The sequence below is a fragment of the Protobothrops mucrosquamatus genome, unplaced genomic scaffold, assembly GCF_001527695.2.
Source record: "Protobothrops mucrosquamatus isolate PMUCROS unplaced genomic scaffold, P.Mucros_1.0 scaffold_247, whole genome shotgun sequence".
Taxonomy (NCBI): domain Eukaryota; kingdom Metazoa; phylum Chordata; class Lepidosauria; order Squamata; family Viperidae; genus Protobothrops; species Protobothrops mucrosquamatus.
This window is the reverse complement of record NW_015386323.1, coordinates 349,930-366,180: the sequence shown is the minus strand read 5'-3', so window position 1 is coordinate 366,180 and position 16,251 is coordinate 349,930. Positions and strand designations below refer to the sequence as shown.

General features: G+C 39.2%; 1 protein-coding gene across 1 annotated transcript in view; it reads left to right on the top strand.

Moving 5' to 3' along the window:
* AKAP8L (A-kinase anchoring protein 8 like) overlaps positions 1–15,908 on the top strand; it is a 35,413-nt gene extending 19,505 nt beyond the window's left edge. Inside the window, exons 8-13 of the mRNA XM_015830657.2 lie at positions 7,508–7,616; positions 8,405–8,546; positions 9,235–9,340; positions 9,941–10,071; positions 12,525–12,620; positions 13,910–15,908. Of these exons, the coding sequence (XP_015686143.1) occupies positions 7,508–7,616; positions 8,405–8,546; positions 9,235–9,340; positions 9,941–10,071; positions 12,525–12,620; positions 13,910–14,257 (932 nt within the window). The 3' untranslated portion in view covers positions 14,258–15,908. The remainder of the gene's footprint in view (positions 1–7,507; positions 7,617–8,404; positions 8,547–9,234; positions 9,341–9,940; positions 10,072–12,524; positions 12,621–13,909) is intronic.
* The last annotated feature ends 343 nt before the right edge of the window (positions 15,909–16,251 follow it).

The window sequence follows — 16,251 nt, the reverse complement described above, 5'->3', positions numbered from 1 at the left end:
CTCCCAGACAGAAGCAGCCGCATACCAAGGGCCAGTTTCCCCCTCCAATTCCTCCAGGAGTAGAAGGTCGTTTATAGGGGACAACGAACAGAGAGAGCAGGGGATGTCAGAAGATGAGGACTTATCTCCTGATTCCCCCTCCTTTCATAGGCCTGTTTAATCCGGCCCTCTTTAAATCCTTACTTCACAAGGCCAGGAGCACTGCTCAATTTGGTCCTGAAAGTGTCCCTCAGGCTGAACCTTCCACCAGCCAGGGACCTATCAGTAAGGTCTTTTCAGAACCAACGTTTACCCAACAGGACATTCCCTGTTCTCCCCTTTTCCTCAATGTAGTCCAAAGACAATGGGGAATGCCAGGTTCTTTTCTATCTCCGAGGGGGGACCTATAAAAAGTTAATATGGCTCCAGCACTGTCAGAGGTGCTAGCAGTCCCCACTGTAGATGAGCCCTTAGCACCATTGGTTCCCTCCCTCTGTTGGAGATATAGCGGAGGTTCTGAAGTCCGAGGATAAGAAAGCAGAGCTTAATTTCCGCAAGACCCACCAAGCCTCAGCATGGGCGGTAAAGGCAGCTACATCAACTTCCTTTTTTGCCAGAATTTCATTCCTCTGGCTTTGCCAATTGCAGGCTAGGGTCTCACCAGAAGAGGTATGGATGCACCAAGATTTAAACAAATTAGTGGCTGCATCAGAATACATGGCTGACTCCTCATTGCATGCAGCCAGATTTTCCTCCCGGGCATTAGCATCTGATGTTACCTCTCGCAGACTTCTGTGGCTCAGACAGTGGCGAGCAGATGCTAGGTCCAAGTGGTGGTTGGCCTCAGCCCCTTACATGGGAGGCCAGTTATTTGGAGAGGCACTAAATCCTTATCTGATTGAGAACAAGGATAAGCGTAAAGTCATGTCCCATCGTATTAGGAGAGCGGACAGGAGAGCTACCCCTTACGCCCGCAAGTAGTCCTTTCACTCAACCGACACAGAGTCGGAATTCACCCATTACTCCCATCCTTATCTTCCCAGACCAGAATGTCAATTCGACAGACCTGGTAACAGGGACAGACCCAGACAGCAATTACAGGCCAAACAGTCTTTTTGAGGCGCGGGAGGCCGTCCTTTCAGAAGGTCCAAGTGACACCAAAGGTGCCTCTCCCATAGGGGGCAGGTTGGCTCTCTTTGCACACAATGGGAGAACACCACTACAGATCTCTGGGTCCTCAACACCATCAGATTCGACCTGACTCTAGAGTTCAACTCCACACCCCCCCGAGGCATTTCATCTCTTGCCCATCATCCAAAAATCCGGTCAAAAGAAGCGTCATGAAAGAGGCCATTCGACATCTCCTGGCGATCCAGGCCATAGAACCGGTACCGGCAGGGCAGAAGGGCCGGGGTTTTATTCCATTCTGTTCATTCTCCCGAAGGCCTAGGGAGGGTGGAGGGCAATCCTAAATTTAAAGAAATTAAATATCAGAAGGGGAGACCTCCTGACGTCAATCAACCTGACGGAGGCCTACCTACACATTCCCATCCTTCCCGGACTCCGGAAATTCCTCAGGTTCAGCTATGCAGGCCACCATTTTCAGTACAAAGCTCTACCATTCGGCCTGTCATTGGCCCCCAGAGCATTCACAAAGGTCCTGGCCGCGCCCGCCGCGCATCTCAGGATGATTCCGGTGCATGTCCAGTGTTATCTGGACAACATCCTCATTCAATCCTCAGTCCAATTGACTCAGTCAGAACTGGCATTGTCCATCAAGACCCTCCAGGACCACGGGTTTTCAATAAATTTTCAGAAAAGCCAGATAGTTCCCTCCACCCACCTCCTTCACCTGGGCACGGTAATAGATACAAGGAAGTGCGAGATTTACCTGTCTCAGGAACGTCGGGACAGTATCCGATCCCTAGTCACCCAGATTCAAAGGGAGTCACCCTAGCAATCCTTTCTCAACTGCTAGGTAAGATGATTTCCTGCATAGCAGTAGTTCCTTGAGCTTGGCTCCACTCCAGAACTCTCCAATGGTTCTTGCTCCCGTTCCAGAGACTAGGCACCAGTTCCTCCAACCACAAGGTATGGATCCTTCACGGACCCTGAAATCCCTCCAGTGGTGGGTCTCCCCATTGATGGCCAGGGGAACCTTATTCAAGGAGCCCAACCGACTCATCCTAGCATCGGATGTCAGCTTGTTCGGCTGGGGAGCGCACCTGCAATTCCAGTTGGCCCAGGGTCGGTGGTCCCAGTCAGATCTGAAGCACAACATAAACTGGTTGGAGCTTAGAGCTATACATCTGGCTCTATGACACTTTCGCAACACAGTGGCAAGACAACATGTTCTAGTCCTCATGGACAACGTGGTGGCAAAAGCCCATATCAACAGGCAAGGGGGTACCCACTCCAGGTCCCTCATGGCTGAGGCTCAATTATTAGGAACCTGGGCAGAGACCAACCTGTCGTCCCTCAAGGCGGAGCACATCTCGGGAGAGACGAACTGGCAAGTGGATTTCTTGAGTAGGGCCACAGTGGCACCTACACCTGGTTCTCTTCAGGGTGATATCGGAGAGGTTCGGTCAGCCAGTGCTGGACTTGTTCGCTACCCCGGCGAATTCCCAACTCTCAAGATTCTTCTCCCGGTTCCCGTCTCCTGGGGTGGAAAGGGTAGATGCCCTACGCAGCCCATGGCCCAGAGAGCTCCTGTATGCATTCCCTCCTCTCCCTCTGATCCAGGCAGTTATCCGGAAGATACTGCAGGAATGGGCAGAGGTGATACTTGTTGCTCCCCACTGGCCAAGACGGCCGTGGTATGCCGACCTTGTAGGTCTCTCGACCTCTCCTCCGTGGAGGATACCCCAAGATCGAATCTCCCTCAGCCAGGGGACACTACAACACCCAGAGCTTCAGTGGCTCCAGCTGACCACCTGGCATTTGAAAGGAGACTCCTAACAAAAGAGACCTACTCATCAGACGTGATTACCATAATTCAGGCTTCAAGAAGGCCTGCAACTAATAGAATCTATGATTCCACATGGAAGAATTTCTGTAACTGGTGTGGGAGACAACAATTAGATCCAGTTACAATTCCTATTCCAAGAATTTTGGATTATTTACTAGAGCAGGGGTAGGCAACCTTGGCTCTTTTATGACTCGTGGACTTCAACTCCCAGAATTCCTGAGCCAGCCATGCTGAGGGAAAAGGGAGAGGTTTGCAAGCTGAGCCATGGTGACTCAGGAATTCTGGGAGTTGAAGTCCACGAGTCATAAAAGAGCCAAGGTTGCTTACCTCTGTACTAGAGGGACGTAAGAAGGGTTTAGCACCCAGCACAATCTGCAGACAAGTTGCTGCCCTGTCCACGGTGCTCACATATGGCAACTCAGTGCCCTTGGCTCAACACACCATGGTACATTCCTTTGTCAGGGGAGCAATCAACAGCAAACCACCCTTGGTTCACAGATATCCCTCTTGGGATCTGTCCAAGGTCTTACAGGCTCTCACTTCACCTCCATTTGAGCCCATCAGAATCTCCACTCTATGGTTCTTGACACTCAAGGTCACCTTCCTAGTAGCCGTCACATCGGCTAGGTGCATCTCGGAATTGGCAGCACTCCCAATTAGAGATGACATATATTTTTCATAACGACAGTGGTCCTACGCTTAGACCCCTCCTTTGTCCCTAAAATCATTGTTTCACAGGGCGCAGGAGCTTGTGCTGCCAGATTTTTGTCCTGAGCCATCCCATGATTTGGAACGTAAATGGCACACTTGGACGTTTGTAGAGCCTTGCATTGCTATATTAAGCGAACTGCCTCTTTTCGCAAATCTGAAGCTCTATTCGTTTCATTCCACCCCTCTTCAATGGGTCAGAAGGTGACTGCCTCTACTATTGGCAGATAGATTAGGGCTTGCATAGCAGGGGCGTACCAGACGCACTCCTTGCCAGTTCCAAGACGAATCACCGCATACTCCACTCGCAGTGCGGCAACTTCAGCGGCGTGGGCGACACAGGTGTCAAAGAGATGTGCAAGGCAGCGACTTGGTCGTCTCCTTCCCCATTTGTGAGGCATTATAAGTTAGATACGTTCGCCTCAGCAGACGCTTCATTTGGCAGGAAAGTTCTCCAAAGGGTAGTAACAGATAGTGGGACACAGGCCCAGACTTCTTCCCGCCCATAGGGACAGTGAGGCTTTGGTATGTCCCATCTGTGGATTCTCCATTCGTCATGCTGGAGAAGGTGCGTTGTCTTACCTGAACGCCTTTTCTCAGCATGACAATGGAGAATCCACTTCCCCCCCATAGGGTCCATCCGTCCTGTGTCAGGGGAATTTGAGCCACCACCACCTTGAAATATCAACTGCTGCGCCTTCGTCATGACTGGGGATTCCTAGCCAGAGGAAGAGAGGCGTGGCAAAGGTTGATTGACTTAGTCTCTAGGGCAAAAAGGCAAGATCAACCCATCTGTGGATTCTCCATTGTCATGCTGAGAAAAGGTGTTCAGGTAAGACAACGCCCCTTCTAATTATAAATAATGTATTATGAGAATAACAATGGTATAATTGTACAGGATTTTTTTTAAATATCAATAATAGTTACTGTTGTCAAACTATATGTGAAGATGTGGACTGGATTGGTCTGTTTTGAGCAGGAAGTAGCAGATTCCAGATTTCCTTCACTAGCAAGAATAACTATTGATTGGTGGCCATATACAGATAAAATCAAAATATAATAAAGATATAGAAGAGTATGGGATAAATCGGACATCACAACAATTGGATAAAATATTGACAAATAAGGGAGATTTTTTTTTAACAAAAACCTATAAACTCCTATTAGAAATTGAATTGGAAGAAGAAATAGTAAAGGGCCCAATGATAGCATGGGCCCGAAACATAGGCAGAAATACAGGATTAGATGAATGGGAAAGAATATGGAACAGAAATTGCAAATTAATGTTGTCAACTGCATACAAAGAAAACCAATATAAAATGTTCTACAGATGGCATTTAGCACCGGCGAGATTGGTTAAAATATACAAAAATATGAATCCGGAATGTTGGAAATGTAAAAACAAAGAAGGAACATTTTATCATATGTGGTGGCAATGCCCCAAAGCAAAGACCTATTGGGAGCAGATTAGGAGATGGTTACAGGAAATAACAAAACAACAAATTGAACTCAAACCCAAAATATTTTTATTAGGCACTAGCTGTACCCGGCCACGCGTTGCTGTGGCTCAGTCTGGTTAAATGGAAAAGAAAGAAAAGAGCGCACGTTTGTGTCACAGGTGTGACATCTATATAATAGTAGGTATATAAAAACACGCGCATATTCGAATGCAACGTTGTGTCAAAATTTCAAAGCAATCGGTGAAGAACTTTCGGAGATTTAAGATTTTGAACAAACAAACATTTACATTTTTATTTATATAGAAGATAATCAACCCAAAAATCGAGAAACGACTCCAATACATCATTATACATATTATAACTGCAGCACGCATTGCATATGCGCAATGTTGGAAAAGAGAACATACCAACAAATGCAATGATTATATGTAAGATATTAGATTGTGCTGAGATGAACAAACTTACCTTAGAACTAAAAGACAAAGAAGCTACAGAATTCTATGAGATATGGGACATGTACTATAACTGGTTAGAATTGAGGTATAAAAAAGTATGAGAAGTACTGTAAATAAATGTAAGAGATGTAGGACATAGTATTGTTAAGAAAAAAGAAAAAGTGTACCGTGTATTTTGTTTGTTTGTAAAGAGAAAAAGGAAAAATAAAAATTAAAAAAAAACGAATGCCTCACATTCCTTCCATCTTTATAATTCTGGTCCAGTTTGTTAAAGTGAGACATTGCCTGTCTCCAAGCTACATAGTTTCTTACTAGATTGCTGGTAAATTTCCTATTGGAAATCTCCAGTAGGGATTTCAACTTGTTATTTACTTTGTCTTTGTGTTACTCTTATCCCTCAATATTGTTACTTAAATTTTATTTTTCTTCCAATTTAATTCTCGATTGATTTGTTTCTATTTATTAGTTTTAGCATGGCCATTTTATGAACTTTGTAAATCCACTGAAAGATCAATGTTTGCATATTGAGTAATCTTTCTTTGGGTAAAACATTTTAGGATTATAGTCCACTGAATCTGTATTTAAGTAGCATGGAAATAACCTCAACTGAATTATCAAAACATACATGTTGATCACAAAAATGCCAACCAGAGTAGATTCACGCTACATGTAATCAGGGAAATTGTGCAGTCTTCAGATTTATTTAATGTTCCCCAACATGGTGCAATCAACATATTTTTAACTACTTCTGTAACTGCAGTAGTTCAACATGTTTAGAGGGCAACATATGGAGAAGACCTCTCTGTTTACAGCTTGTATGTAGGATCAAATCCAAGATTAATTTAAACTAAAATTCAGTTCTGCATTTAAAGCTATTAAGAAAGCTATTACTTTTTGTGCAGTACCTTTAGAAAATTTATTTGCTGCCCATCCAACAACTCTGGGCGGCTTACAGCATTAAATATTAAAGCAGAAAAGAAATTAAAATCAGTTCATCAGTTTCAGTTATTCTTATTCTAAAGTTTGTAAAGAGAAAACTTGTAAGACATAATTATACTTAAAATATCTTCAGGTAGTAGTATACATGGATAATGACATGCTCTGTTTAAGGAAGCAATTGAATCATTAAAGGGCAATTGAATCATTAATAGTCATCTTTTTTCTTTATCAAATAAAAACTAATGGGAGCCCAATAATGGACAACAAAAAAAATACAATACTAAATTCATTTCTCAGTGTTCAATATTATCAAGTTGTATCATCTGAATTTAAAAATGAAGTTATTTGACCATATATGACATGAAATTAAGAAGCTTGGAAATGAGTACATTATTACTAATTGATTGTTATAATCAGATATAAATTCATATTTTCTGTGTTAATAACTTTTGGCCACCTCCCATGCAGAAATTCTAATTCTTGATGCCTTACTATATTTCAAAACTGAGGTCATAGATATAACTATGAAATTATTTTGTATCCTTGCTAAAAATCACATTGTCTGAAGGCATCTCGGGATGTGAGTCCAAAATTTGATGGTGCTAGAACAAGCCTATTCCCTGTAAGGTACTGCACATTAACAACCCGAACTGCACATTAACAACATAGCACTTGTAACCAATCGTTACTGAACAAATTCTAAGATGTGTTAGCTACATTTTATGACCAAAAGAAATTAGTTTCGTAGTTTCTAACCCCACCTAGCACTCTAATAGTAAATAAAATCATCACTCCAAAGGTTGCATCAGTAAATATTTTCATCTGCTTCTTTAAAGTTGTTATAAATAAGCGATTTAAGCATTTAAAGCAATAGATATTGTTTCAATATGTATGGATATAGAAGATAGATATTGTTTCAATATGTATGCATATAGTGGATATTGTTTCAATATGTATGCATATAGCTGTATATGTGTGTATTTGTATATATTTAGGTGCTCTGACAATTCAAGAAGAAATCAGCCAAATTAAGCGCAAATTGCAGGCTGGGAAGAAAACTCAAGAGAGGCAAAAAAAACGATACCGTGATCGTATGGTAGAAAGGTAAGCTGTTTCTCTAGGAAGGCATGACTCTATAGCAATAGCACTTAGACTTATATACTGCTCCATAGTGCTTTACAGCACTTTCTAGGCAGTTTACAAATGTCAGCATATTGCCCCCCCAACAATCTGGGTCCTTATTTTACTGACCTCAGAAGCATAGAAGGTTGTGTCACTCTTGGGCCCCATCATAATCAAACTCCAGGCTGTGGGCAGAGCTGACCTGCAATATTACATTCTAACCACTGTGCCACCAGAGCTCTATGCTAGTATTTAAATTGTCCACTTTTTCAGATTTGATTATTTCATTATATTTACATATTTTTATTTGTAAAACAATATATCCAACCTCTGTTGACATAAGGAAAGTTAACTTGATGAAAGTTGACTTGATATGTCTTATTTTTAAGTTAGGATTAGGGATAACAGTAAAAGAGAAACAAGTTACAGAGGGAAAAAAACAATATTTTTCATATTGCCACTGAGGTTTTTTTTTTTACTGGAATTTTGAGCAATTATACAGAAGGAAAATAAGGAGATTTGAGATTAGGGAGCTGGTAATCCCAGCAATTCCCAAATTATGTTTAGGGACAGGTGATTTACAGAGAGTAAAATTGTAAGACTTCAGGATGGTTTATAAAACAGGTGGAGGTTCTTTCTGTGCTGGAAAAGATGATTTCTATCTAAAATACATCAGCTTCTCTTCTTAAATTCAAGAGAAATTCCCAATGATTATACTGCCCAAAACAGCAAATCTTTAAATAATTGTTTTATTTGCTGCTTCTTTACAGGATTCAGTTTGTATGTTCATTGTGCAAGTATCGCACTTTCTATGAAGATGAGATGACCAATCATTTGGAAAGCAAATTTCATAAAGAGCATTTTACATTTGTTGGAACCAAGCTCCCCAAGCAGACTGCTGACTTCCTGCAGGTGAGTTTTCTCTCCTTAAACTTGCCTTCTATTCCTATTTCCAAAAGGACCAGTGATACTTTACTAAGATGTCAAGTAGTGGTAGCCCTGACTTAACAACCCCCCTGTTCAGTGACTATTTGAAGATATAACAATACTGAACTAAGAGATTTATGGCCATTTCTCAAAGTTCTGGCCATTACAACACACTTGCAGTTACATGATTTTAATGCAGTTGGCAACCAGCACATAATTACAACAATTGCTGTATCGCATTGTCACATGATCCCCACTTACAGCCTTTGCATCCGGATTCCAATAAGCAAAATCAATGGAGAAGCTAGCAAGAATTTGCAAGTCATGGTCACATGATATTGCACTTAAGAAGTACAGTAAGAACTGCCATCATGTCTCAGTGCAGCCATGATTTTTTCCCGCTTTACAACCACATTATTAATGACAGAATTTGCAGTCCCAATACAGTAATTAACTGTAGACTGACTACCTATACATGCCAGAAAAGCATTGTTTACTTCAATTTTTCACCTTAAAGTAACATATGATTGCTTTGCTCTTTCTTTTTAATTCTTAGAAAGAAATGAAGATGTAGATTGGGAGAAATTGGGAGAGGAATTGGATTTTGATTGGAAGGCCTACTCTGAATTTTACTAGCATTTGGTTTAATATTAACAAGTTTTCTTCAATGCAGGAATATGTAGCTAATAAAACAAAGAAGACAGAAGAACGTCGTAAAGCAATTGAAGATATTAATGCAGTTATACAACAGATTTACAAAGACCAAGATCTTACACAAGGTATATGTTTTTTATCTGAAAGTATCTTAAAATTCAGGTATAAAGTGATGTATATTCTTGTATAACTATTATAAAGATGTGTGTTGATTAGCAAATGCTTCATTGTTCTCTGTATGTTGGTCCCAAATTCTATATTCTGCTGGCTAAGGTCTCTTGAGTCACAATATATAGGTGCACATATAAACATCTTTTCAAATTGGTATAATAATAAGTAATTTTTCCAGGCTTATACACAGCTTTGGAAGCTGTCTCTGTATGCACATAATTTCATGGGAAAGAATGAACAATAATGTTATTACAAGCAGTTTAAAAGGATTTTTCTTAGAAAAATATTTTTATTTACAAGTGACAGTACCCTAAAAAATGAATCTCTACCCCCCCTCCATTGCTGTTTCTAGTTTGTATGGCTAGATTTCCATTTTTTGTTATTATTCAGTTCCATCAATATTTATTAAATTTATATTTGAAATTAATCTGATTATATTGCTGGAATCTTACAAAAGATGCAGTGTTTCTAGGTTCCTTGAAAGTTAGATGTCTTCTTATGTGGTAATGCATATTTTCCTACAGGCTGTAATGTATGGACTTTATTTTACTTAGATATAGGTATGGAACATTTTGTAAAAAAGGTGGAGGCTGCTCACTGTGTTGCCTGTGACCTTTTCATCCCAATGCAATATGGAATCATCCAGAAACATCTGAAATCCCTTGATCATAACCACAACCGTAGAGTAAGTGAATTTTATTTATTTATTAAACCAATTTATATAATCAAGCTAAATCAAAGAATATTAGATGAAGGAATGTTAAAAATAGTGGAGTCACTTTACTGGTTCACTATCCCCTGGGGTCTCCAGGGCTGTTGGCATTACCAGGTCTTAAGGGATCTCTAGAAGCTCAACATTGATGAGGCCAATTTCACCTCATGGAGGAGAAGACTTCAGAGTGTGGGCACCGCAGCAGAAAAGGCCCACCGCTAGACCCCCCCCCAATGTAGCTCCTTAGGCAATGAAACCCGTACCATGCCCTTTCTGCTGGATCTGATAGGCAGATTAAATCAGGAAAAAATGTTCCCTCACATAACCCAGTCCCATGCCATGAAGGGTTCGAAGGTCAACCCCAGCACTTTGAATTGGGCCCAATAAAACTGGCAACCAATACAGTTCATGAAAAAAAAACATCACTGCTCCCACTGCTACATTTTGCAATCACTGAAATTTATGGATACACTTCAGAGACAGCCTGAGGTAGAGTACATTGCAATAGTCTAATTGGGAAGTGACCAGGGAATGAGTGACTATGAATAAGTCCTCCTGATGTAGGAATAGGTGCAACTGGCACATGGTATAAAGTTGTACAATAGCTTTCCTAGCCATAACTGCTACTAACTCTTTGAACTGCTACTAACTCATATCCTCCTAGACATGAGTCTAGGGGGACCTCCAGATTGTGCACGGGGTCTATTTGGTGCAGTGCAGGCCTATCTACTACTAAAATGTAAAGTGCCAAAACCAGAGGAGCTCAAAGCCCAAAGCCAAGGTTTAGTTGAAGCTGTTGTTCTCCATCCAGACCTTCATAATCTCCAGACATCATGATAGGATATCCACAGCCAATCCCCTTCTCAGATTCTCACCCTGAAGGGGAAGCATAGGGACAAAACACTCACCTGACAAATTTGAGGAGGAAAATAATCTTCTCCCTCTCTTTGGAGCTATTGGAGAAAAAAAAAAACTTTGCAGGATGTATGTGTTTGGAGTCGACAGCAGACTGCCACTCTGCTGCTATTCCACTCACCCAGCCCCTCCAATAAACCAAGCCTCAGTGTCTTGGTTGGCCTCTCCAGATGGAAAGTCCCATGCAGTAAAATCTAATTCATGTGATGAGAGATGCCAGCAGTAAAGAAATGAAAATACAGTACAACTCAACAGTGGCAACCAGCATTAGTTCCATAAAAGCAGCCAACATGACAGTAAGCCTGGTGCAGCCCTAGTCCATCCTCAACCATTCCCTGGTTCCCAGGCTTTATTAGCACTAGCCCAGAGCCAGAAGCTCCATAAAAGCAGCCAACATGACAGTAAGCCTGGTGCAGCCCTAGTCCATCCTCAACCATTCCCTGGTTCCCAGGCTTTATTAGCACTAGCCCAGAGCCAGAAGCACATCACACACATCAACCCATGGACACGGCCCAACCTTCAGCCAGTTCCATTGACCGTTCCGCTGACTTGTGTTCCAGCTGGCTCCATCCACTGTCCCAATAGTCAGATCACAGTCCCAGACTCTAATCCTCATAGCAAGCCTCCAAAAGTGCAGCAGCTGACTTCAACCTCATATATAATCTCGGGCTCACTCTCGCATTTGAGTGGCTGCAGCTCTCTGCAACCCCAACATGAATAGGCACAGCATGGGTGTGGGCATGGCAATGCAGTGTCCACAGCCAGAGCAGCTGGAGAGCAAACACAATCTGCCTGTCGGCGTTAACCAGCCAAAAGGAAGGAAAAAAAAGCAGAAAAGAGGTTCAGTCCAAGTTTAAAGTCAAATCCAATCCAGGTAAATGCCAAAAAATTTGCAGATTCGTGACTAAAATAGTAATACAAATTGTTCATAATAAACTGCCTGTTCATTTCAAAATAAAATTAAAAAATGGCCTGTTCCTTTTCAAAATAACTGGATAATGCAATGTATATATTAATATTTTATTTTATTTTTAAGTAATAAAATTCTTCTCTTTCATGTAAGTATAATCATTATATAATCAGTTACAAATGGTAGCCTATATTCCCATTATCTCTTTGATTGAAGATGCAGTTTCCCTTGTGATTTTGTACATTTCTTATTACATAAAATGTATAGACATCTTTGCTTGCAATTCACTATTGTCTTTTGAGTTCACTACCTTGAAGCTAACAGAATCTTTATGAGAGTGGTCCAATATATATCAAATATACATTTATTCTGATGGCCATTGTAACTTATGAAAAAAGACTAATTATGAAATTTAATTGATTGACACATGCACGGTACTTGCTTTTTGTTATAGCTGAACATATGCCTCTTCCCTTACCATTTCCCCCTTTAAGTGAACGATTAGTATTAAGTGAATGTCACTTTGAAATGAGAAAGTTGTACATTCATGTTGTAATAATGTTATGCATGATTTCTTTTTATTGTTGGTTTTGTTTTCTAGGCTATGATGGAACAGTCCAAGAAATCATCATTAGTAGTTGCAAGAAGTATTCTTAACAATAAACTTATCAGTAAAAAATTGGAGAGTTATCTAAAGGTTAGCATAACATTTTTTTCCTGATACTTACTTTTAGATGTGCTATATTTTTTATTTATTTATTAATTACATTTATATCCCGCCCTTCTCCTTACGGACTCAGGGCGGCTAACAATCAGATAAAAAACACACACATTATACACCTATTAAAATTGATTAAAAAGAAATATTTAAACTCATCAAATTTAAAAATAATTAAAACCCCTTTAAAATCCCTTAGGCCAGTCCCGCAAGCTGGAACAACCACTGATGTTTATATTAAATTTGTGCTTATTTTCTCTTTTTGCACTCAAATTCTTTGTTCTTTCTGTATCTAATTTTTGTTTCTGAGTCCAGATTCTCAGTTTTCTATTTCTTAGATTCCATTTTTTTATTATTACAGGTTTCAGCTTTAATAGTGCAATAAATTCCTTTACTGCTAGCTATTATATGCACATTTAGCTCCAGTTTTAAGGATTATTGCCATTTCAATTTAAGTCTACTTGGTATTTCTCAATTATATTTATTTTCCTATGAGAATATTTTTTTTAAAATGAATGTCACCTAATAAGAATAAAAACTAAAATATTCTGGCTAATTTTTATTTATTAAATTTATATGGTGCCCATTTCATTGTGAGCAGCTTTGGAATGCTCATGTACATTCCCTCTTTTTGGAAACTTTACTTCAGAGCATTATCAAAATGTACTTTGGTTGGAATGTCATGGTTTCCAAAATAGATCTATTCAGACATCAACCACAAGGGCCATTTCACAAACTAAATCTGGAGAATATCAGCATTCTGCCAACATTATCAAAATGATTAGAGAAACAATAGAAATGCATAAGGAACCTAATAATTCATACCAGGAAAATGGCAGTTAGTGCCATCTGCATGGCAGTTAGTGATTGGTTGTAGGCATTCTGCTCCACTAAGCTCACGCTACATATAAGATTATGCAATTTATTGCCCAAATTAATTTCAGATCTGCTTTGAAAACGTTAGCAGCATAACCACTCAAGAATTCCAGCTTTTCCTTCCTTTCCATCCCAAATCTGGAGCAGAAACTTCATTAATCTCGAAAAAAATCTCTTAAAACAGATCTGCTTGTTGTGGTTAAACATGTTCTATTGGCCATCAGTGGAATTATGCCATTTGATTATTTTCAAGTGTCATTTCCATTGCATTAATAAAAATTACTAATACCCCCAACTATATATTTTTATAAGGTACATTTTTTTTATATTTCCAGGCATTGATAATTACTGACTAAAATGTCCAAAACTCAAGACAGTATTGTATTTTGTAGGGCGAGAATCCCTTCACAGATGATCCTGAAGAGAAAGAGGAACATGAAGAAAGTGAGGCAGGAACAAGTGGGATCATTGAGGAAAGAGCAGCTGAAGGTGAAGGAAACCTAAATGAAGAGCAAAGTAAAAGTGAAGACAATCCTCCTGAGGAAAATCCAGTGGCTGATGAAAGTGCAGAAAATAAAGGTGATGGAGAAGAACTACAAGGACGCATGGAGGAATGGAATTTGACCACATCTCAAGAAGATTTTGCTACCGAGCAGAATCCAGAACATCCAGAAGAAAAAGAAACAGAAGAAACACAAGACATTGTACCTTCAGAGGAGATGGAACCACCTGATGAGTGAACTTGCAAAGAAGGTTGAATCATTTTGAGACTCTGCATTAAATCTTCTAAAACCATACCTGTATTTGTGACACACCATGGCACGTGGCTTTTGGTTCTCATTGACCTCACTTTCACCTAGTTAACAGCCTTTATTTGTAAAGTGTTTTTGAAAATAGCTTTTTTAACCAAATTTTCATTGTATTAGCTAGATTTTGTGCGGTACAATTTTTAAGTGGCTTTGTACTAGGAAGTATACTTTTTTTAGTAAATAATCAAAATCAAATTTTGTCAATTGGCTTATACCGTGCTAAACCTTGGAAGGATAAATAACCTGTAAATTTTCCCATTTACTTTTGTATATAGTTGAAAATGTTTTAGTTCCATAGCTAGTCTTGTCTGAAAATGTCAGTAGCAGAATTCTGGGTTTTAAATTCTGCATGATTGGAATATCTTCCATGCAAGTGTAGCATTCTTCTATCTTTTTACTTTTAATATACAAAAAAGACTTTGGTCAGCACAATAATTTTGCAGTGCTTTTATTTAAGAGGGAACATTTGCAATAGTTGGTTATAAAAAACTATTAGGGCTATATGTGTAAATTTCCTGACAGAAGCAGCAAGCTTATTATTGTGCAGAAAGCCTCAAGGAGAAATAAATGCAATCTGGTACTTTCCAAAAATACAATTTCTATTATTCCGTTTGAGATCAGGAGGATTTCTTAGTTTCTGCTTATTTTAGATGGATATTCTGAAAATGAAGTCTGTAGCAGCCCAACAAAAATCTACTGATGAAGAGTGTTACAAAACATTAAATATTCCCTTCAAAGCAGGTCTTCAAGTTGTCTCATTTTAAATCTTCCAAATCATCTCTACTGCATTTGCCAGGAATATAGTATTGCTTCATTTCTTTGTTTATTAAGAATTGCAGGCATTAATGCCATAAGTTTATTTCAACTCTTGCCACTATCTGAATTGCTTTCCAAGCAATAGTGGTACAGATACTGATATTCTTATTCATGCTCAATTTATTATCCTCTCATTTCTCTTTATGTACATGCCTTCTTCCTGTAGTGGAGATCAAGCAATGGAATCTGAAAATATTCAGTGGACATATTTTTCTGGAAACCTGCTACATTAGCAAAGAGAATGGTGAGTGAAGGAATCATTACACACTGGGTAGAGGCCTTTCAGCCATATAATACTTCTTCTTCATTAAGACTCAAGAACCAAATAACTGGTGGAGAAACATGTAAAAGTAAGTTTTGTTAGTAAAAACCATTTAGCAATGTATTGAACTGACATAAATCGAAACATTGAAAACATTTCAATGTATTGCTTATTTTTAATGTATAATGACTCAAGTGTTCATAGTAGTAGCTTTGTCTTGTACTCAATCAAGTTGTAGATAATAATAAATTTTATGAATGTTGGGAGTACTGAAATTCCAGTATAAACTTGTATTTATATGTATGGGCTCGTATCTTAAAAGGTATTAGCAGTTGGGCTGAACAAGGAATGAGGAAATTTACAAAACAGCTTTGGGGTATTAGGTTTCTGGCAATAACTGAAGAGACAGAGGTTGCTAATACAGTACTTGAGTAAATATCCCATCTTCTTTCAACGTTTGGACTCACATACATGCCAGTGGTATGTTTTTGCAAAATGGTATCAGCTGCTATGAGAATTTTCTTTACATCAGTCTGAATAATGTTTATCAAGCCAAATGTTAATTCCAAATGAATAGCACTTACCATAACCTTAGAATAATTCAAATGCATTATTTCTTGGACTATTGGTCAATTTGTAGGCAAATTTATTCATTATGTATTGAGATAAACATAAAACAAATCTGTATTTTCATATAACTTTAAAATCAGGATTGTTCTTTTTATTATTATATTTTTATCCCATCTTTTTTATATATAACTCAAGGAGGCAAACTAATTCTCCTGCCTCCTATTTACCTCACAACAACCACTCTGTGAGGTGGGTTGGGCTGAGTGAGTGAATGATT